Source organism: Ascaphus truei, chromosome 5, assembly GCF_040206685.1.
Source record: "Ascaphus truei isolate aAscTru1 chromosome 5, aAscTru1.hap1, whole genome shotgun sequence".
Lineage (NCBI taxonomy): Eukaryota > Metazoa > Chordata > Amphibia > Anura > Ascaphidae > Ascaphus > Ascaphus truei.
The window spans coordinates 35,810,488-35,831,350 of NC_134487.1; the positions used below are offsets into that span (position 1 = coordinate 35,810,488).

Sequence of the window (20,863 nt, forward strand, 5' to 3'; positions counted from 1 at the left end):
AGGCGGATGCACCCAGGAACGTGGCTGCCTCAATGCTGTGAAGACAAAAAAACAGATAACCTGAACTTCTATAGAATAAGCCGGGTACCAGAGGGAGTGCAGTCACGCTAACATGTCTCCCCTGGTAATACCGGATGATGTGATGACATCAGACATGACGCATTTGTGTGATGACACTGTCCTACGTACATTTCACCGTACGAACGGCTTCTGGGGTGGCGCCAGTGTGATTGGAGGAGATCTTTTATTGAGTCACGTTGCCATCGTAACGAGAAACACTTGGCACGGTTTCACAGTGGAAAGAAACAGTTACTCCTTAATTGGTGTTAATACACTAAAGTGTTACTGTTGTATTTGTATCAAATCTGTACATATCTTGAATACAGATACTTGCAATAAAGTTTTTAGAGAGGCACAGAGATCCAAAGGTAAATGACTCATTTTTAAACGTTATGAATTTTACCTGCCAGTTGGAACAAGGGAATATACAGTATCTATGCATCAATCATGTACAAAGATATATTCTGTACTGAGTGATTGGTAAACAGGATGTTATAAGTACAAAGGCCAGAAATAGACTGTATATTTTGTTAGGTACATGTACACCCTACACTTAGATATGGCATGAAAATATAGGCTGAAATTTAAAGCTGTACCACTCACTCATTTTGAAAACCTTATTTGAGGATGAAGAAGATGTAAATTGTATTGTTTTCTCTATGAAATCAGCCAATGAAAGTGGATAACATGAATCCTTCACTTAGTCCATTTGGGGACAGTGCGTGTAAATTGAAGATCCATTTAGCTTCACAATGAAGCATCAATTTATCCAAATCTCCTCTTCTTATGCTGGGTGTTCACCGGTCAATCCCTTGAAAGGATAAAACTTTGGTGTTGGCTGAATGTTGTTCCTGTACATGTTTAGATAACAGTGTATCTAGTGAACTCCTGATTGACCCAATATGCTCAAGAACCAGTTGCCTTAGTTGTCTGTGTGTCTTGTCTACATATTTAAGGCCACATTGGCATGTTGCCAGATAGATAACTCTTACAGATTTACAATGAATACATTAATCTTGGGTAAAAATGTGGGACTTATTCCAGTTGCTGAATTTCTTGCTCATCTACATTTATTCACAGGCTTTGCTTGATCCGCATTTAAAAGAACCTATTGTTTGTTTAATTAGCTAATTGCTTGTACTCTGTTGTTTGTTGGAGAAATAGCTCATTTCAACATGATCTTTAATATTTTTGACTCGTTTTCATACCATAGTATGTTTTTAAGATTCCTGCTAGATCTTGATCATTAAGCAAGATATGCCAGTGTCTCTGCATACTTGTTTTCATCTCCTTCCATATTAATTATAAGTGCCAATAAACCTAATGTTTTGTTCCTGTAATTGGATGTTGTTATTTATGGTTCTTAAGAGACTACAGTATCTCTGGGTGTACTTAGAGCTCTCCAATAGGCTTTTTTGAGAAGGTTATAACTGTTACCCTGATCAAAGAATCATTTTTGCATAAGGTCTGCCTGCTGTTTAAAATCGCTTATTGTTTAGCAGCTGCGTCTAAACCGGAGATATTGGCCTACAGGAATGCCTTTAACTAGAGGATTCAGATGATGACTATCGACCTGGAGATAGTTATTTGTAGCTGTAGTCTTACGAAAGGTGGTAGTTTCTAGGATGGCCTCTGGATTTTTGGTTATTCAAAATACAAGAAATTAATTGTTACAGAGCTAATTTCTGATGTCAGTCTTTAATTGTGATCGTTGGTATTGAGTATACTTATGAAATCACTGAGGAGGTATTTTGTACCCCTCCAGATTAGGAAAATATTGTGAATATACCTAATCCATTTTGTATACTGTTGCAAATGATCTGCAGATACCCCAGTTTCCTTCAACCACACTAGATATAGGTTAGCGTAGGTGGGGGCACAGATTGTGCCCATGGCAGTGTCCTGGAGCTGGAGAAAAATGGAGGTATATGACCCCCTAAGTTAACCAGTGCTCAGAGTATATATCAGTCCACAACAATGATAAAAAAGCTGCTTGTCCGGATGGAGACAGGAGTAAGGGAGCTGAATGATAAATAACCCCTATTAGGGATGTTGTCTCGTGGGGACTGTGAAGGGTTGTCTGGGAGAAGTCCTAAGACCCACCCAGACTCCATACATTAGTCCCACTTCAATGTATCAAACACATCACCTGGGGAAGCTCCAGCAATGAAAGAAATCACTCACTGTATCTTTTAACTCCTCCGGTCTCTTTTCTTTGTCTGTACTTGGCGTGCTCCAGCTGAGGTGAAGATACAGGAACAATCTCCTCGCCGGGGAGGAGGTAGAGCAGCGGGCACTGCCGTGCAGCAATAAAGCGAAGGCTGGACTGTGCTGTGAAATTCTTTATTGATGCATGGATAAAAAAGTGGAGGGATAGCACCCCCCGCGCCTCTAATGCATTTCTCCCACGCTGGGGCTTTCTCAAAGAAATACTTTGAGAAAGCCCCAGCGTGGGAGAAACGCGTTAGAGGCGCGGGGGGTGCCATCCCTCCACTTTTTTATCCATGCATCAATAAAGAATTTCACAGCACAGTCCAGCTTTCGCTTTATTGCTGCACGGCAGTGCCCGCTGCTCTACCTCCTCCCCGGCGAGGAGATTGTTCCAGTGTCCTGGAGCTGTTTGTAGTATTTACCATTAAAGACAAAGTAGTTATGGGTCTATATGAAATTCAGCAATGTGATGATGAACCTGTTTTGTTTCTGGTGATCTAAATATCTAGAATGCAGAAAGTGGTTTATGGCTTTTATACCTACTTCACATGTTATGCAATGACTCTACATTTAGACTGGCAAAAAGGGTATTCTCATCAAGAGTTATACCCTCCAATTTCACCAGAACATATTTAGTGTCTCTATGAAGGCAGTGTAGTGACAAAATCCCTGAATTCTTTGTCAATGTAGATACTTGATTTCTCACTGAGGTTCCCATTACCCGAGACAATGGGGCATCCCGAAAGGTTTTTAGCATTGCTATGTATCTTGGGGTGGTGTAAAAGGTAGAGTGGCATTGGTGACCATCATAAATTTCAATTCGGTTTCATTTATGACTTTATTAGCTAATCCTTTCAAAATCCCAGTTAAATCTTTAATAAATTCAATAGTTGTATCTTTAGTTAGAACCTTATAGCATGTATCAACCCTAAATGTCTCATATTTTCTGTGAGGTACTCCTCCGTTTTTTGCACTACAGTATTGCCCCTTTGTCTGACAGTTTTATTGTTCTGTTAGCATTTTTACGATCTTTGGGAGCCTTCCAATTGGATGGAGCAGCAATGTTTCCCTGGGATGAATGTAATTCCTCTAAATCTTTAGACACAAGTCCCACAAAAGGTTAAATATATTGTAGGCACTTACATCTAAACTTGGGGTGAATAGACTGCAATGTTTTAAGCAGCAAAAGGTCCTTGCCTTGGTTCTCTGTTGTTCTCCTTTAACATTGAGTTTAGTTCATTTACATTTTCCATTTCCGGGCAATTCAGGTTATAAAAACACAAGGTATTTAGTGCATTTCTGTCTTTTATTTTTAAGAATTTGTGCAATGCCAACTAGTGAGCAAAGACATTAAAATTCTTTATATTTTCGAAAAGATCACATTTAGAGTCCTTTTAGGAGTACTTCAGTTGTATCTCTACTCAGGGGCAGTCAGTAAGTACAGTACAGTACACCCAAGTTTTGTCATCTAGTAAGTGAATTTTAGTCAGAACCGTGCTCATCTGTGCCTGCTTGGGCAGCAATTCCAGATCTGCTGATCTCTTAGAGCCACCTTTCACCCTTCTAGTCTTCCTTCGAAATACTCTGTAATTATTGGGGATGCGTTTTTCTAAAAAAACAAATGAAATTCACATAGAGGGGGGTGCGTGATAAGTGACAGATACAATCCTCTCTCTAGAACACTGTGATCTTTTTTTTATGTCTGTTAGTGCTTGGTTGCTCTGAGCCTGAAAATTCCCAGTCTGTAGTACTGTATTACTCTGTTGTGCTTTGGAATTATGTTTGAAAATATTTCCACTTTTAAAGTCTTGGGAATCTCTGTGGAATTTTCTTTATTTTCTGGCTTTTAGATCATAAATCTATGTTTTTCTCTAGATGTTGTTCAAAAATAATGACGTTGTGTTCCAGTTTGCAATTACACTTTTCTGTTTTTCTAATTCAATGCTAACTGTTTTTGACATGTTGCCAGATAAATCACCCCTGCAGATTTACAGTTGATTAGCTGATCTTGAGTGAAGTTTTTGGAATTATCCCAGTTGCTGATTTTTTTGCTACTGTGATTACATGAACCACATTTAAATGAGCCTATTGTTTGTTTTGTAATCCAACTACTTGTACTTTGTTGTTTATTGGAGAAATTACTCCATACAATGTGGATACAAAATCTCAGCAAAGATAATCTAAGATTATGAGATCTTGGAGATCTTCTGTGGGAATTAGAGACTACAAAGGCTGATCCATTTATACCAGCTTTCAACTTTCTAGATACCATTGGTGGAGTAAAACCGATCTTGGAGAAACTACCATACAGTATAACCTTCTAGAAAGATGGATCTCTCAAAGTTCAAGATACGAAAAGGAGAAACAAGTTGCCTTTCCTCCTTTTTCATTCATCTCAAATTTCATTCGTGAATCAACAAGAACAAAAGGTGATCTTACAGTAAATTCACTCTAGGTACATCAATCATATCTAGTGCAAGCTACTTCGAGATTGAAAGACCAGTGATAAGATACAGTAACACTAAAACACCTATCTTTGTTCAGGACAGACGTGTCTCCTACAACTTACATGTCCTAGCCATCCTATCGCTATATGCAAGAAAACAGGGAGTGTCCATACACAAGAAACCACACCCACTAAAGTGTATCGGGTTTAGAATGATGCCCATAGAGGAACACAGGAGCCTATTCAAGGAACTTGGAGTTTGCTTCCAATGCTGCACTTCAACAAGTCACCTGACCGGCTGTCGCATCTTAGAAAAGAAGCCAGAGACAAAACGTCACTTTGTAGCTTTCATGAAGAAGATACTTGGCAGTGGTCACGCAGAACCCACTCCCCCACTGAAGAAGGTGAAGAATGCTGGTACCTTCCATCATTTGGTGTCTACCACCCCCAGAAACCTGGTCAAATCCGAGTAGTATTTGTTTCAAGTGCTTAATTCCAGTGAGTCTCCTTAAACTATGTTCTCCTTACTGGACCAGACTTAACGGATAGTCTTCTAGGAGTGTTAATTCACTTTTGGAGGGAGCCTGTTGCCATAACAGCCGAAATTTAACAAAAGTTTCACTGTTTTATCGTTCAAGAAGACACCAGAAACTACCTAAGGCTCCTGTGATACCATAACAATGACATTGATGACAAAATCATAGAGTACAGGATGAAAGTGCATGTCTTCGGTAATAGTCCGTCACCTGCAGTGACTGCCTACGGACTTAGAAGGACTGCCCAGGAAAGGGAAAAAGAGTATGGTACAGACACTAAGGAGTTAGTTGAAAGGGATTTCTATGCAAACGTTGGGCTCAAATCAGTCCTACAGAAGAGGAAGCTATTGACTTACTCAAAAGAACACAAAAGATGCTAGCAAATGCTAACATGAGGCTCCACAAAATAGTCTCTAATAGTGCAATAGTGATGAAGGCATTTGATTCAGATAATTACGCAAACGATCTGAAAGATTTAGACCTTGGGGTTGATACGCCACCTATACAGCGAAGTTAAGATTGAGCTGGGATCTTAAAGTGGAAGCATTCACATTCCAGGTATCCATCGAAGAAAAACCACACACTCAACGTGGAGTCTTGTTTACGGTCAACAGTCTCTAGGACCCTCTTGGATTCGTAGCCCCAGTCACCATATGAGAAAAGTCTCTCCTCAGATAGCTGTCTATGGAAAGATGGGATTGGGATACTTCATTACCTCCAGAATGACAATGAGATTGGGAGATGTGGAAGGATTGCTTGAAGACCCTTGAGCAACTTCAGATCCCACGCACCTACTCACCTATATCCCTCACTACTGCATGCAACAAAGATTCACGTTTTCTCAGATGCTTCAACAAAAGCAATAGCGGCAGTGGCTTACTTAAAGGTTACAAATAACAATGGAAAAAACATATTAGATTCATCCTTGGCAAGGCTAAGTTGGCACCACAACCTGACCACAATATACCAAGGCTCGAGCTGTATGGAGTAGGGTTAGCAGTAGAGCTATCAGAGCTCAAAGTTAATGAAATGGACTGTAAACCAGATGTCATCAAGTTCTATACACATAGAAAGCAGTGCTGGGCTACATATGCAACCAAACAAGAAGATTATGCGCATATATTAGCAACATAGTGGAACAAATAATCCTGGAGGCCTGTTCAACTTGACGCTCCCATTAATTTTGACAACGTTTATGGTTGAAGTCTCAACAATTGTCAAAGCTAGAACCTTTATCAGGCCCATTACAAAGACAGCCTTCTAATGTCTCAACTCGACTCTAGAATTAGAACCTTGGGGTCCTTGATCTAGGAAGGACTGGGACTGTAGAGACTTGTGATAGCACCATCTGGGTGTCCCTATTACTATTTGTGGATCCCACTTCTATGGATCCTAAAGAGACATTAAAGTGAATCAAGCCATCCTTGTACCTACCTTTGCACCCGTTGCACAAAAAGGACTTTGAAACCCCAGTGGTTCCGGCCGGTACCATGTTATTAATGTGGACTATAGACTTTAAAACTGCTGTTTTATTGTATGTTTATTATATGTTCCACGTATGTATTTTTATAGTGATATCAATTGATACCAGTCGGGGAGTGTTTTGTCTCCTGATCGGTATTCTTCCTGGTTTCTATCTGATCCCTTAGCAAACCCCCCATCTCTCTACCCCTCAGCTTTGGTCCGTTCCTTTCTATCTTGGACTTGGTACAGTCTTAACTGTTCCTTCTTGCTCTGTGTCGCAGTTCTTTCTTTTAGAGATTGCTGCCTCTGCTAAAGGTTCTCCCAACTCCTTTCTCTGTGATAGAGCTTTGTTTCTTACTTATTCCTTATTTTTATACATCCTCAAAACATTTCCCCCTTTTATTTCCATTTTTGCCTATCTGATTGCCCTTTTGCAACTTTTGTTCCATTCTTTATCTCTGATAAGCTGCCTCTGTCCCTTCTGACTTTAAGAATCTAACTGCCTCTTCTTTTCCACTTCCTCCCCTACCTGTTTATTTAGCTACATTGATTTAGACTTGTTTCTTTTATATTTATTAATCAAGGTTATACACTGATAAGTGTGCTTTTCTAACAATGTTTTAATAACATTCTTGTTTAATGTAAGGTCCTCCTGAGAAGCAGGTTCTCTTTACTCCTTCACATGTTTGTGTGATTGTGTAACCCCATAATTTTAGATTAGGAATACAAAATAAAAGTACACAAGTTTGGAGCTTTCAAATGAACTATTCATCCCACGGGCAGTACAAAGGACTCATGGGCATCCCTTTAGGTTGGAGGAAAGGAGATTTCACCAGCAACAAAGTAAAGGGTTCTTTACAGTAAGGGCAGTTAAAATATGGAATTCATTACCCATGGAGACTGTGATGGCAGATACAATAAATGTGTTCAAAAAAAGTTGGAAATCTTTTTAGAAAGGAAAGGTATATAGGGATATACCAAATAAGTATACATTGGAAGGATGTTGATCCAGGGATTAATCCGATTGCCAATTCTTGGAGTCAGGAAGGAATTTATTTTCCCCTTAATGGGGTTTTTTGTTTGCCTTCCTCTGGATCAATAAGTAAGTATGGATATAGGATAAAGTATCTATTGTCTAAATTTAGCATAGGTTGAACTTGATAGACCTACGTCTTTTTTCAACCTCATCTACTATGTAACTATGTAACTATGTAAATACAGTATGTGCTGTACTGTAACTAGAACAAAAGCAGACATTAATCTATCTATCTATCAATGGGAGAAGGAGTGGCTCAGTGAGTAAAGACACTGACTGACACTGAGATTGTTGCAGGGGATTGTTGCCTTGTTCAATTCCTGTGTCGGCTCTTTATTTCTATCCCTTTTCTCACACTCCCTCCTCTATTTCTCACCCCTTCTCACACTTGCACCTCTCATCCTCTCCCGTCCCCCATGAATTTCTCTCTCCCCCTTTCTTAACCCCCCTTCCCACACGCATTAACCCACCTTCTGCCCTCACACTGAATAACTCCCCTTCCACACTGAATAACCCCCAATCTAACACTGAATAATCCCCCCTATACACTCAATAATCCCCACCTCATACTCACAATAATACCTTCTGGGGCCCACCAGCCAACAGAGGCCTGGCAACCGGATGCAGATGTTGGGCCTGACCTCTGACTGGGTCCAACTTCCAGCGCCGGGCAGCCGGGTCCCCCACAGCCGCTGGGTCCCGGCTCTTCCCCCATGTCGGCTGTCCTGACTGTATCTAGTTGGAGACCTTAGTCAACTTATATCTTTTAGTAGTGTTCCAAAGGCAACACACAGTCCAGGTCCCATTTATTTGATCATTTGCAACCATTAAAAGAAAAAGTATTCACTAAGTTCAACTCATGCACTCATACCATCTGTCTGTGACTCATACCTCAGAACTCCTTCACCAGCTTGTTTTGTTTCTTGTACAACTGCTCACAACTTTGATGAATACATTTATTTCAAAGCCAAGAGTGATTATGTGGGCTAATGTATACACATTCTTCTGAAATAGCTCTTTACCAAAGCCCTCCTACATCCACCTTTAACTTACGCTTACTTGTTACCAACGAGGAGGTTTCTCAATTTCTCTGTATCACTGCCTCTAACTTTACCACTCAATTGAATTCCCTGATGTCTCTTCTAATCTCTTTTCCCTACAATAATTGGGACTGACTTCAACACTCAGTGGCAGCTCCATTTACAATGAGCCAAATCAGAAGCTGGATAGTTCCAGTGGTCTGTGTACCTTTGAGGTTAGCAGGCAAATCTGAAGAGCCTGCTTTTCTCTGCACCTGTTTGCAATCAGCCTTTTAAATACACTCCTTGGCTTACTTTAAGGCTGTTTCCTAGTTGCCAGATCAATACGGTTCAGCCATATTGCTCCAGCATTTCTGACTGCCTGATTAATCTGTGTATCCTAACTTGACTTATTTTTGACCAGTCCAGTTTGCAGCTTGCTCTGACTTAGGCATGTTTTGACCTCACCCCTGCCTTACCCTTAGGTACCATATTCTGCTTGATTTCCTGATGTCCCTGTTTGCAGCCTGCTCCGACCTCAGTTTGTTTTGACACTGCCTTGCGTAACCCTCTGGCTCCTCTTTTTAGCCCAGACATATTTCTGATTGTCTTCTCCAGATATCAGGATCCTCTTAATGACTTTGATACCATGCTATTCTGATGTCGGTAACACCCCTCAATATCTTTACCTCCTCTGTTTGCTCTTGAAGCATTGCTGATTCTTTCAAGTACACAATAGTACAAGCAATGATCAAATATTGCCCCAGTGATCCTACTGTAGTTGCCTCATTAACTATGAACTGTTTTTTTGTTTCATGTACCTTGTATGCTCACCAATGCTCCATTGACTGCGGACTTGGACCACCGTAGTTTGCCCTTCTCCCTATCTGTTGTGAAATATCCGACCCTACAAGATCCTCTAGTTTCTGTCATATTTATGATAACTTATGTCTAGTCGACGCATTTTAAATGTTCTTACTGTAGTATTTTCTACCACCTCTGCCGGGAGCCTATTAGAGGGATATATTAACCTGGTAGCATAAAACCCTGTGATGTATTTGAAAGTTTGTACCATATCCCACCCTCTCTCTTCTCTGATCCAAGCTTTACATACTGAAGTACTTTAATCTTTCTTCATATGTTTTCTGATTTAGACAATGCACCAGCTCTTTTTTTAATTTTATTTCTAAGCGTTCTAGGATTGAAGCAGGGGCTTTTGAGAGCTGAACTACGTTAATTTCAGTTCTGGGGACCCCTGCTTTCCGGGATACTCGTCTCTGTAGGGGATGTCGGTATCTCTCTGCAGGTTTAAATGTGCCAGCCACGTGGGCCAATAGGAAGCTGCAAGGGATGACGTCACAGCTTCCGATTGGCCTGCGTGACTCGCGACATCCAAACGGTCATTTCCCTACCAAGCCCTGTCTGTGCTGCTGCCTGCGCAGATATACCGGCACCCCCTACAGCAGTAAGTATCTCAGGAAGCAGGGGGTCCCCTGCGCTGAAATTAATGAGCTTCAGCTCCGGAGACCCCGATGTTTCAATCCTATAACTCAAAGAAAAGATTTAAAAAAGGAACACAGGAGTGCTGCTTTAACATGGTGCTAGTCACTAAAATCCATTAACATCAGTTCACATTCACAAAAATGTATTGGTTTGCTTCGCAGCGATAACTTTTGATGTTTTTCTCCTATTTCAATAAAAATGATATATGAATTTGTGAGGTGCAATAAACTGCTCATTTGCATACGCCGGGGCTGTTTTGGAGAGGATAAAATAGCAATAATCATCACTTGCAGCTGTGCAAGCCACATTCTCTTCCGAGAACAAATCAGAGAAGGCTTGGCAAATCTTGCATTTTTTGCAAATGCTGGCAGCCCTTTCTAAACTGCCAGATTCCCTAAAGCACATTAGCAGTGCTGTTGAGAGGTAATGGAGAATTAAATAGGAATTGGAAGGTTTTGTGAGAAAACAAGCTCAATGTGGTTTTTGTGATTTTTGTCCTGTATTTTGTTGTTCCAGTTGTCTGAGTACTGTAAGTGAGGGTCCCCTGAGAAAATATTGCCAATGGGTGATATTTTATATTTCCTTTTAAAAAAAAGGTTAATAAATGTTACATTGTCATATTATAAGTTATGTTTATATATCATCATCACTAGCCCTTGTCGATCCGCTGCTGGATGAAGACCTCCCCAATGATCTTCTAGGCAAACCTCTCTTGTCCATGTTGCACAAAAACAAAATATTGCCTTCTCCTGAACCTTCTTTTGGTCATCGTCTTGGTCTTTTGATACCCTTGGCATCCAGTCAAGTACCATAGAAAATAAAAAAAGACCCAACGCGCTTAATGTAGGAGAGACAAAAACAGAACATAGTGTACTCTGTATAATATAGAAAGCAATGTCCTGCTGTAAAATTCTACACTTACTGTACAAGATAAAAGTAAAGTGCAAGCAGAAATTATGATCTTATCTGGTTGTTTTGTAGAAGGGGGTCCACTCTGCTGGGCTCAGCTATTGTAGGCTGCTCTTTGGAATTATAGCTGCTGGGCTCAACTGGGAAAGATCCTCCTCACATTCAAATGCTCTCACTGACCAGCTAGGCTCAGCTAGGCTCCAGTGCAGATATTCACAAAGTAAGAAATGAAAGATAAAGGATGTACAATTGTACAAACACATTTATTAAAGCTAAAATACTATAAAAGATATGTCCGCAAATGGAACACTCCGCACGCCAAACGGATCCTGCAAATCTCCTTAACCGGTCTGAGTGCACGGAGAGGGGCGCGGGACGTCTCCTGGAACGGTTAAGGACATTTGCAGGATCCGGTTGGCATGCGGAGTGTTCCATATACAATGTAATTATATAGAATTCTGTTAGTACACATAATATACATATATATATATATATATATATATATATATATGTGTGAAAAATATAGGGGAGCGCAATTTTGTGATTTCTAGTGAATATATACAATAGTGAATAATAAGCCTTAAAATTAAATATATATATATATATATATATATATATATATATATATATATATATATATACTAGGTACCATACGATCTTATGTGTTCTTAGTGGATTCAGGCTCTTCTTAAAGGGCAGTAGGGATCTTCCTGCAGTCTCAGAGGATGAGAAGAAAAAAGAGGATATCCAATAGTGCAGATAGAAAAATGAGGATTTATAGAACAAGTGACAGTCACACTCACATTTTATAGAAAATAAACGAACGTTGTACATGTATATATTATATAAGCCTTACTTCTGCAATATTATTTTGATGTATATATAGGGTATGAGCTTGCTTTATTCTTTTACAATTACACAAAAGGTTATTACACAAACATATTAACACTTGATCTATGGTAATCACCTACACAATCTTTCCAGTAGTTGTGTAGTAGTGTATATAACATCTAAATAAACCCAGGGGTTACATTGCTGTTGTCCTACCATTTTTCCGATCTGGTTCTTATTTTTAGAGCACACAGAGCTCCCAGCTACAGAAGACGAGACGTGGTCCATAATTAATGTGTAATGGAAGTCTAGGGGACTGTAATGTACTTGTGATATCTTCATATAGGCAGCTAGCGGCAGAATGAGGCTGTGTAGGAAGCAGTATCTCTGGTATGCACGAGCGAGATCTGCGCTGACAGCGCGAGCAGCGCCGCAGCCTGCATGCGCAGGTGGCTATGCGGTTTACCAGGGATGCTAGCGTCAGCGTTGAGTTGGCAGCGCTATGAGGTTTGAAGCTGTGTGGATACCGTAGCTCTTCCAAAATTGGAAGTGACAGAATTGGTGCCAACATTTTAATTTGTCTTATGACACTGTAGGATATTTTTTGACAAAGAGCCACGTAGGCTTGAAACGTTGCAGACTTGTAATTTTTGTAGTATTGAATGCATTCAAATAATAAGCTTTTAAGTATTTGGCGAGTGCTGTGGTTTGTGGATGTCACTGAAATACTTTTTCAAATGGTTTTGCAGTTCTTAAAAGTTATAAAATCAGTGATCTATTCTAGGCAGCTTCACAGGTCAATTTGCTACTGCAGCGGAGGTGAATTCATTTTGGGAACAATATCGCCATTGCACAAGCAAACAGGACTATACAAAGCTTATTGAATTGCAGGTGCATTCTTAATTTACAGAGAAAAGCTCATTTGTTTAGAAATTTGCATATTTGTGCACACTTTCAAACTCTCCTTAAGGAACCGCTTCGGCCTGTGTTCAAAGCAACGTTTTCAATATTTAATGTGGTGAAATTGTCTTCACCTTTTTGGGGGGCGAAATAACTTACTTTCGAACCCTTTTTGACTTGATTGAATCTGGGCTTAATGTGAGGTCTGACTAATGATCTTAGTAAATACGACCCTTTATCTCTCTCTGCTTAGGCACCAAAATGAGACCATGGTCTCTTTAGAGCAGGGATTCAGTGTGTCTATAAGCTTACATCAATCTCCTTGTACACTGCCAATGCTACATGCAAGAAGAAAAGCAGCGACTGAGAGCTTGATAGAGCTGGAATAGGTCTTAATAAGGTCTTTATAAAACAATGAATTAATTACCAAATATAAGTAGTGTTTTAATAGACTGAGAGAGCGCATGATGCAAATTAGGCATATACGTGAAAGACGCAATAAGAACTCTATAAAGAAAGATGTTACTTTTTACATCCTGTAATATTTACTGTCTGCCATATATTCTACGGTGGCATAGAACATTTCATTTCTATTGAGATGGTGAAGAGAAAACACAAATTGCAAGTGAATGTTAGCAATCTCCTTATAAAAAATAACTGGATTTGAGCGAGAAAACAATTTGTTGCGATCCCTTGCATTGAAGTACACTTCATATATCCAGCCATGTTCAATCAAAGACTGCATTTGACTGAAAAAGCAATCATTTACATTCCCATATATTAACATTTTATTCTGTGTTTTCTTTCAGAGCTTCCATATGGCTGGGAGAAAATTGATGATCCCATATATGGCACATACTATGTTGAGTAAGTTTTAGTTTTATCTGCCAATCCTCTCTCATTCCCTCAAAACACCCGTGCAACCAGGTGTTTTACAGTAAGAGTCATCCCAATACACATGCACAGGACTGTAGTCTAGGGAGCTGTGATGACCAGGGCAGTACCAGAAACTGTACAATATGGAAGCGTTAAAGTCACCATAATGCTAAAACTACACAAGGTTTTGCTGAGATAACCTGCCTGAGAGTAACTTTATTGGTTGAATTGGTCAGTAGTTTCTAACTATGTGTTAAACATATAAACAAGTGTTAGTATTTTTCTTTTATATACTAGTACATTAGTTCAAAAAGACCAGTGCGTCAGAGTAAGCGGCAAAATAAAATCAAATAAATGTTGATTGGTGAAGCCAGAAGATGATTCATGTAGATGTAACTTGGTTATAATGTCCTTGGTGCATAATTGTGCCAAAAAGTCTCATGTGGATAATTCAATCCATAGTTCAAATATGGGGGCATATATACCTAAATGGAGTGGAATTAGGAGGATAATAAAGCCAATATGTAATAACAGATATGGCTGGTTCTCCTCCCCACTCCTAGGTATTGTCTCCTAGAGCAACAGGTGTATACTTTTAAATCTTCATCCCAGGTCAAAGAGTAATGCATGAAAACTGGTTAAAGGACAGACAACAGAGGGTTGTCATAAATGGAACTTTTTCAGGTTGGGCTAAAGTCGTGAGTGGAGTACCTCAGGGATCGGTACTGGGACCCCTGCTTTTTAACTTGTTTATTAATGACCTTGAGGTTTGGATCGAGAGCAAAGTCTCCATCTTTGCTGATGATGCTAAATTGTGTAAGGTAATAGAATCAGAGCAGGATGTAATTTCTCTTCAGAAGGACTTGGAGAGACTGGAAACATGGGCAGGTAAATGGCAGATGAGGTTTAATACAGATAAATGTAAGGTTATGCATTTGGGATGCAAGAATAAAAAGGCGACTTACAAATTAAATGGAGATATATTTGGGGAATCCTTGATGGAGAAGGATTTAGGAGTGCTCGTAGACAACAGGCTTAGCAATAGTGCCCAATGTCATGCAGTAGCTGCAAAGGCAAACAAGATCTTATCTTGCATCAAACGGGCAATGGATGGAAGGGAAGTAAACATAATTATGCCCCTTTACAAAGCATTAGTAAGGCCACACCTTGAATATGGAGTACAATTTTGGGCACCAATCCTAAGAAAAGACATTATGGAACTAGAGAGAGTGCAGAGAAGAGCCACCAAATTAATAAATGGGATGGACATTCTAACTTATGAGGAGAGGCTAGCTAAATTAGATTTATTTACATTAGAAAAGAGGCGTCTAAGAGGGGACATGATAACTATATACAAATACATTCAGGGACAATACAAGGAGCTTTCAAAAGATCTATTCATCCCACAGGCAGTACAAAGGACTCAGGGCCATCCCTTAAGGTTGGAGGAAAGGAAATTTCACCAGCAACAAAGGAAAGGGTTCTTTACAGTAAGGGCAGTTAAAATGTGGAATTCATTACCCATGGAGACTGTAATGGCAGATACAATAGATTTGTTCAAAAAAGGTTGGACATCTTTTTAGATGGGAAAGGTATACAGGGATATACCAAATAAGTATACATGGGAAGGATGTTGATCCAGGGATTAATCCGATTGCCAATTCTTGGAGTCAGGAAGGAATTAATTTTTCCCCTTAATGGGGTTTTTTGTTTGCCTTCCTCTGGATCAATAAGTAAGTATAGATATAGGATAAAGTATCTGTTGTCTAAATTTAGCATAGGTTGAACTTGATGGACCTACGTCTTTTTTCAACCTCATCTACTATGTAACTATGTAACAATCATTGGGGTAGTACAAACAATTAGTAGATTCTGACTTCATATGCATGCTTCCTGCTGATAAATATCAAGGAGCCCAATGGTATGGAGAAAAAAAGCAGTGCACTGCAGGTAATGATGGGGCTAAGCACAAAAATAGTGTATATTAAAAACAATTTATTGAATGGGTGACAACATGGAGTGTGGTATGTAGGTACTCTGACGCGTTTCGCGCTCATGGCGCTTTGTCAGAGTATTGACTCTTTGATTCTTGACTCTTTGAGTATTGACTCCAATGATTCTTCATGCATTACTCATTCAATAAATTGTATTTAGTATTCAACCTGCTGTTTAATTGTTTGTAGATTTAGTATTTTTCTTTTATATACTTATGTTTTTATTCCGTGTACCTGTCTGAATGGTCTATTATAGATATACTATGTCAGTGTATGTAGATGTTTATGTTTGGTTCTTCTTCTCGTTTCAACTACAAATAGTGATAGCCAAGATGCAGCATGCAAAATTGTAGGTTACACGGCAGTGGGATAAGCACCACACGTAATTGACATGATAAAAATCCAGGCTAGTTCTTCTGTTGTGGCTACTGTACTTTATTTTTCATTTTTTCAAGTTTAAACTTTGCCTCAGTATGAAGAGCAGAAATGTCAGCTTTTATTGATGATCTTGAATCAGTTGTACTGATTTCTAGTATCGGGGGACTCGCATATAGATAGAGCCTGGGTTATTTTAACCTCTGTCGCGATATGGAGGGATACAGTATGTTGTAATATTTTTTGTTATCACTGCCATTGAACCCTTCAGAAACTCTGTGATATTCTGCGTTCTAACACAATATTCTGCACGTAAGATGAAGCTGGCTACTGTACTTCAGTAGAAGGCCGCCTAAAAGGGGGCCAGCTGGAACTCCTGTTTCCATAGCTGCTGAGTCAAGGGGCATGGACCCCCAGCCGACAACCCTAACATGTAGCGACAGATCCGCAGAGGTGCCTGTTAGAGCAGAATGAGCCTGCAGGAGGGTGTTCTCAGAGGTGCCAGTCAGAGGGGGCCTTCTTGAGGGTATCTGCGGAGGTGCCTGTCAGAGGGGGCCTGCTGGAGGCCGGTAGAAGGAAGTTAACAGGGGTGCTGCTTATTCAATTTGTCCTGGGCCCCAAAATTTCTGTTAGTGGCCCTGCATCAGTGTCTCAATGATAAATATTAGTACTTTTCCATTAAAATATCACTTTATGGTACAGAACCCCACAATTGAGATCTCATCTGTGTTGTGCTGTATCAATATACAGTGCAGCATGTGCATAATCAAAGGCTTTTCCGAGACCAAGGTTCTTAGTGATTTTAAGACCATTCAGGGGGAAATTGTAGGGTATAAATACTCAGGTCATACCCATAACACAGATGATAGAGATGAACAGCTGATCACAAAGAGTCCAAATAAGTTTTGATGGTAAATGGCAAACAACAGACAAACAGCAGGTTGAATGAATGAAAATAGATTTTTTTGTAAAGTAAAAGCTTATACATTCTGCAAAAAAATAAGAACGCTGAACACTGCAGCATTCAATCAAAGCCATCACTGCCTTTGAAGAACATCTGGGTGTTGAAAGCTTAACTAAAAAAACATCAATGTTGAGCATTGCTTGCGTTTAAAAAAATCGAGTAAAAAATGTAGTCATTGCCATCTGTAAAAAATACTTATTTTGGATAATAATTGAGCTAGATAAAGTTGTCTCCTGATTGACAGATTTAAAGATAAAACTGGTATAATTCAAACTATTATTTATGGTAATGTTGCCCACTGTACAGAGTACAATTGTACAATGACATGAAAGACATTGAGATACGAACATAATATTTGCTAAAATGTACATTCCCTGTTTTTCTACAGCCGTAACTCTAGCTTTCGGTAAAATAGCAAGTATGTAAACCTCTACCAAAATAATATCATAATAATCCCAGACATACTGCACACTCTCCCTAACAGAAGAATAACTCAATACAAAAATCTGGATATTGTACAGTTTATTTACATATACTTAGTGTCTGCTTTGTAGCTTATTTTCTTAACAAGCAAAGCTTTAACCTTCTGTACTGAGCAACAACTGGGTTAATGAATACAGATCTAGCAATAGCGGTGTCGTCCTTATCAACTCCTCACTCTGACCTGGTTGCTGGCACTGAATTGCATATTTTCGATCATGCTGCAATCCAGACATAATAAGGTTACAGTGGCCGTTGAACTTGTGGATAACAAGAATAAACTACAATAATAACAATATTAAGTAATATAAGTGATTTCGGATAAATTCAACAATTTGCCTAAAACGGCATAAAGTAAACTCAATTACTGTGTCTAAGTGCCACTACATCATAGACTGTGTTGTAATACTGCTGAATAGAATGGTTGCTAGTATAGTGTGAATGTGAGGTTGTCCTCAATGTATTGGCCTTTGGGGAAAATACTGTACATCTATTTTGAATGAATGTAGTCATACAGATGTAGCAAAGCTTAATGTTTCCGGCACCGGGGGTAAGCTGCGGTCACGCGACTGTGGCAGCGCCGGAAGATTAACGCTGCGAGGGATTGGATGTAGCAGTATGGACCCCCTGCAGCGTGATCACAGGAGGCACTGTCTCGGGAGCTGCGGATTTTTGCTTTTCCAGCTACATCTATACATTTCATCTGGTTGAATCTGCAATATCTTTAAAGATGTCTATTTTTTATTAACTTTCAATACTTCAAGACTGGCTACATCTGAAACTTAATTTTTCAAGGCCTTGTTAGTTTATCTACAAACTACATCCAGTAAATAAATCTTTAAATTGAACCGTTAAAAAAAGGTATCACTCTATCTAGAGTTCAAATAAATGTAGCTTTGCCATATATTATCTATATAAAAAAAACCTGTAAACAGTAGATTCAGTACTGTATGTGATATACACTGACTCCTTCTGTGTGCTATCTACATTGCTCTGCACTGAAAGAGTCAAACTGCACTAAAGATTGCTTTCCCAATCTACTGTACGTGTAAAACACATTGCAGTATTAAAGCAATGAAACGACTCCTACACAAACTGCGAATAGATTTTGTAATTGTTCTAAATCTTTTTTTTTTTTTTTTTCCCCAGTCACATAAACAGAAGAACTCAATTTGAAAATCCCGTGTTGGAAGCCAAGAGAAAACTTCAACAGCACAACATGCCTTCTACGGAACTGGGAACCCAGCCGATGCAGGCCCAAGTGTTCAGAGGTACGTTGCAATTTCACCTTTCTGCCGGAACCTTTGAAAAGAAACGAGAAGGTAGACAGTTATTGTAATAATGTTATCATCTGCGGCTGAGCACGTTTTTTTCCCTCTTGGAATCAGCTGTAGCTCCAAAGTTCATGTCTGTGTTAATGAATCTCGGAAACACCGATTAATGAAGACATCCATCGTTAAGCAGCAGAGGAGGTGTAAGAAAGAGTTTGTTGATAGGGTGGAGAATATTATAGTGTAAACGTGTGCACGAACCACTATTATACAAAACCCTTTTTAAAATCCCATCATCTTAGTATATTAAAAATCAATAACACTAAAGGCCCTAAATTCTCAATGGCTATTGGAATAATTCTGGGGACGTGACCACTGATATCACAATAGAAAACCAAAAAGGTAAACTTTGCTACAGCAATACAGGTTTGGGAAGCATCTATAATTTTTCCCACTATTTTTTTTTTTTTTTTTTTTAGAATTATTAATTGATAATTTGGGTGCATTTTTGGCCAAAGAAACAGAATACTATTTAAAGCAATGGGACTTTTCCTTAAATATACTGGTTCCGTTTTTAGCACCGTTTGCCGCTGACGGATATATATAGACCTTTCCAGTACTGGACCACAAGAGAAAAACTATGGTGAATTTAAACAGATAATTTACCATTCTCACAATCTAGGTTAAAATGAAAGCAATGCACATGATTTTGAGAAAGCTATCTCTTTTCTAACTTTGAAATGAAATAAATTACTACACAATACTATATATCGTCTATCAAATGTGAAAGTCAAGTAAGGTCATAGAACTTTTCATGATTACAGCTGTGCGGACAGTTATAGGTGGACTGGCATATTTGCATTCTCACAGCATTTGCTTCTCAAATCATATTGGATCAAACTTTTGTTAATCATATTTTTAAATAGTTTCAGGAATTTTGGGGGGGGGGGTAAGGGTGAAGACGACTTGGGCAAACTTTCAATATTCTTTTGCTGTCTTGCACAGAAATAATGTCTCCATAAACGTTCACCATACAATTCTGCATTTTAGATTACTCTGTTTATTCTTCATTATTGGGCAGTGCAAAGAGTACGTTTTGTGTACAGTATGTGTAAGTTTCCTCAGAGCTGCCAAGTACCCCTATTAGACTGTGGAACCTCACATTTATATATCATTATACCGTACTGTTTTACTTAGCTGGTCAGCTACTGTAAGTGGTGTTGTTTAAATTGCTCTTCATTTCTTAATGTTGATTACTACAGAAAAACCACTCTTCACCCGTGATGCGTCACAACTGAAGGGAACTTTTCTAAGCACCACGCTGAAAAAGAGTAACATGGGCTTTGGATTTACCATCATTGGGGGGGATGAACCAGATGAATTTCTGCAAGTGAAGAGTGTTATTCCCGATGGACCTGCTGCACAAGATGACAAAATGGAAACAGGTAATTTCAATGTTTGTTTTGGACGTAAGCTCTGCTTGTTGTAGTCAAATAACTATACTGTAGCACTTTTGATTCTACTTAATGAAGGCTATGGTATTTTGCTGTTCATCTGATGCCAAGAGAGGCATTATTAACATCCTTGAATGTATCCAGGCACTGTACTTTGTCTTGTTCAACCTAGCTTAAGTCAGTGAACGACTTTACTAGTTATATAACAATAGAAGATATTCAGCAATAACAATGACAAAACACAGCTTTTATAATGGAATCTATTCATTTCAGTGTGTGAGACTGTAATTTCTTCCATTTCTGCAACATTAAAAGAAATCTACTATGTCTGACATGACAACTCTCTCTAGATAAACTTGGGACATACTTAATGTCTGAGAAAGCTTAATTAATAGGTCACTTTAGGCATATAGATGTAGCCAGACTTAGGGGCCTTCATAAAAAGTAGTAGTTGCTTTCATAAAAAAAAACCACTGGGCCGCTCACGCCGCCAGTTTTGTCAGTGTTGTTATCACGGTATTCAGAAAGCTCCAA

The 20,863-nt window shown here is 39.1% G+C and overlaps 1 protein-coding gene across 16 annotated transcripts in view; it reads left to right on the forward strand.

Moving 5' to 3' along the window:
- MAGI2 (membrane associated guanylate kinase, WW and PDZ domain containing 2) overlaps positions 1-20,863 on the forward strand; it is a 1,068,715-nt gene that overhangs the window by 831,040 nt on the left and 216,812 nt on the right. For all 16 annotated transcript variants that reach the window (XM_075599598.1, XM_075599601.1, XM_075599590.1 and 13 more), the window contains 3 exons: positions 13,725-13,782; positions 18,754-18,875; positions 20,138-20,320. In XM_075599598.1, the coding sequence (XP_075455713.1) occupies positions 13,725-13,782; positions 18,754-18,875; positions 20,138-20,320 (363 nt within the window). The remainder of the gene's footprint in view (positions 1-13,724; positions 13,783-18,753; positions 18,876-20,137; positions 20,321-20,863) is intronic.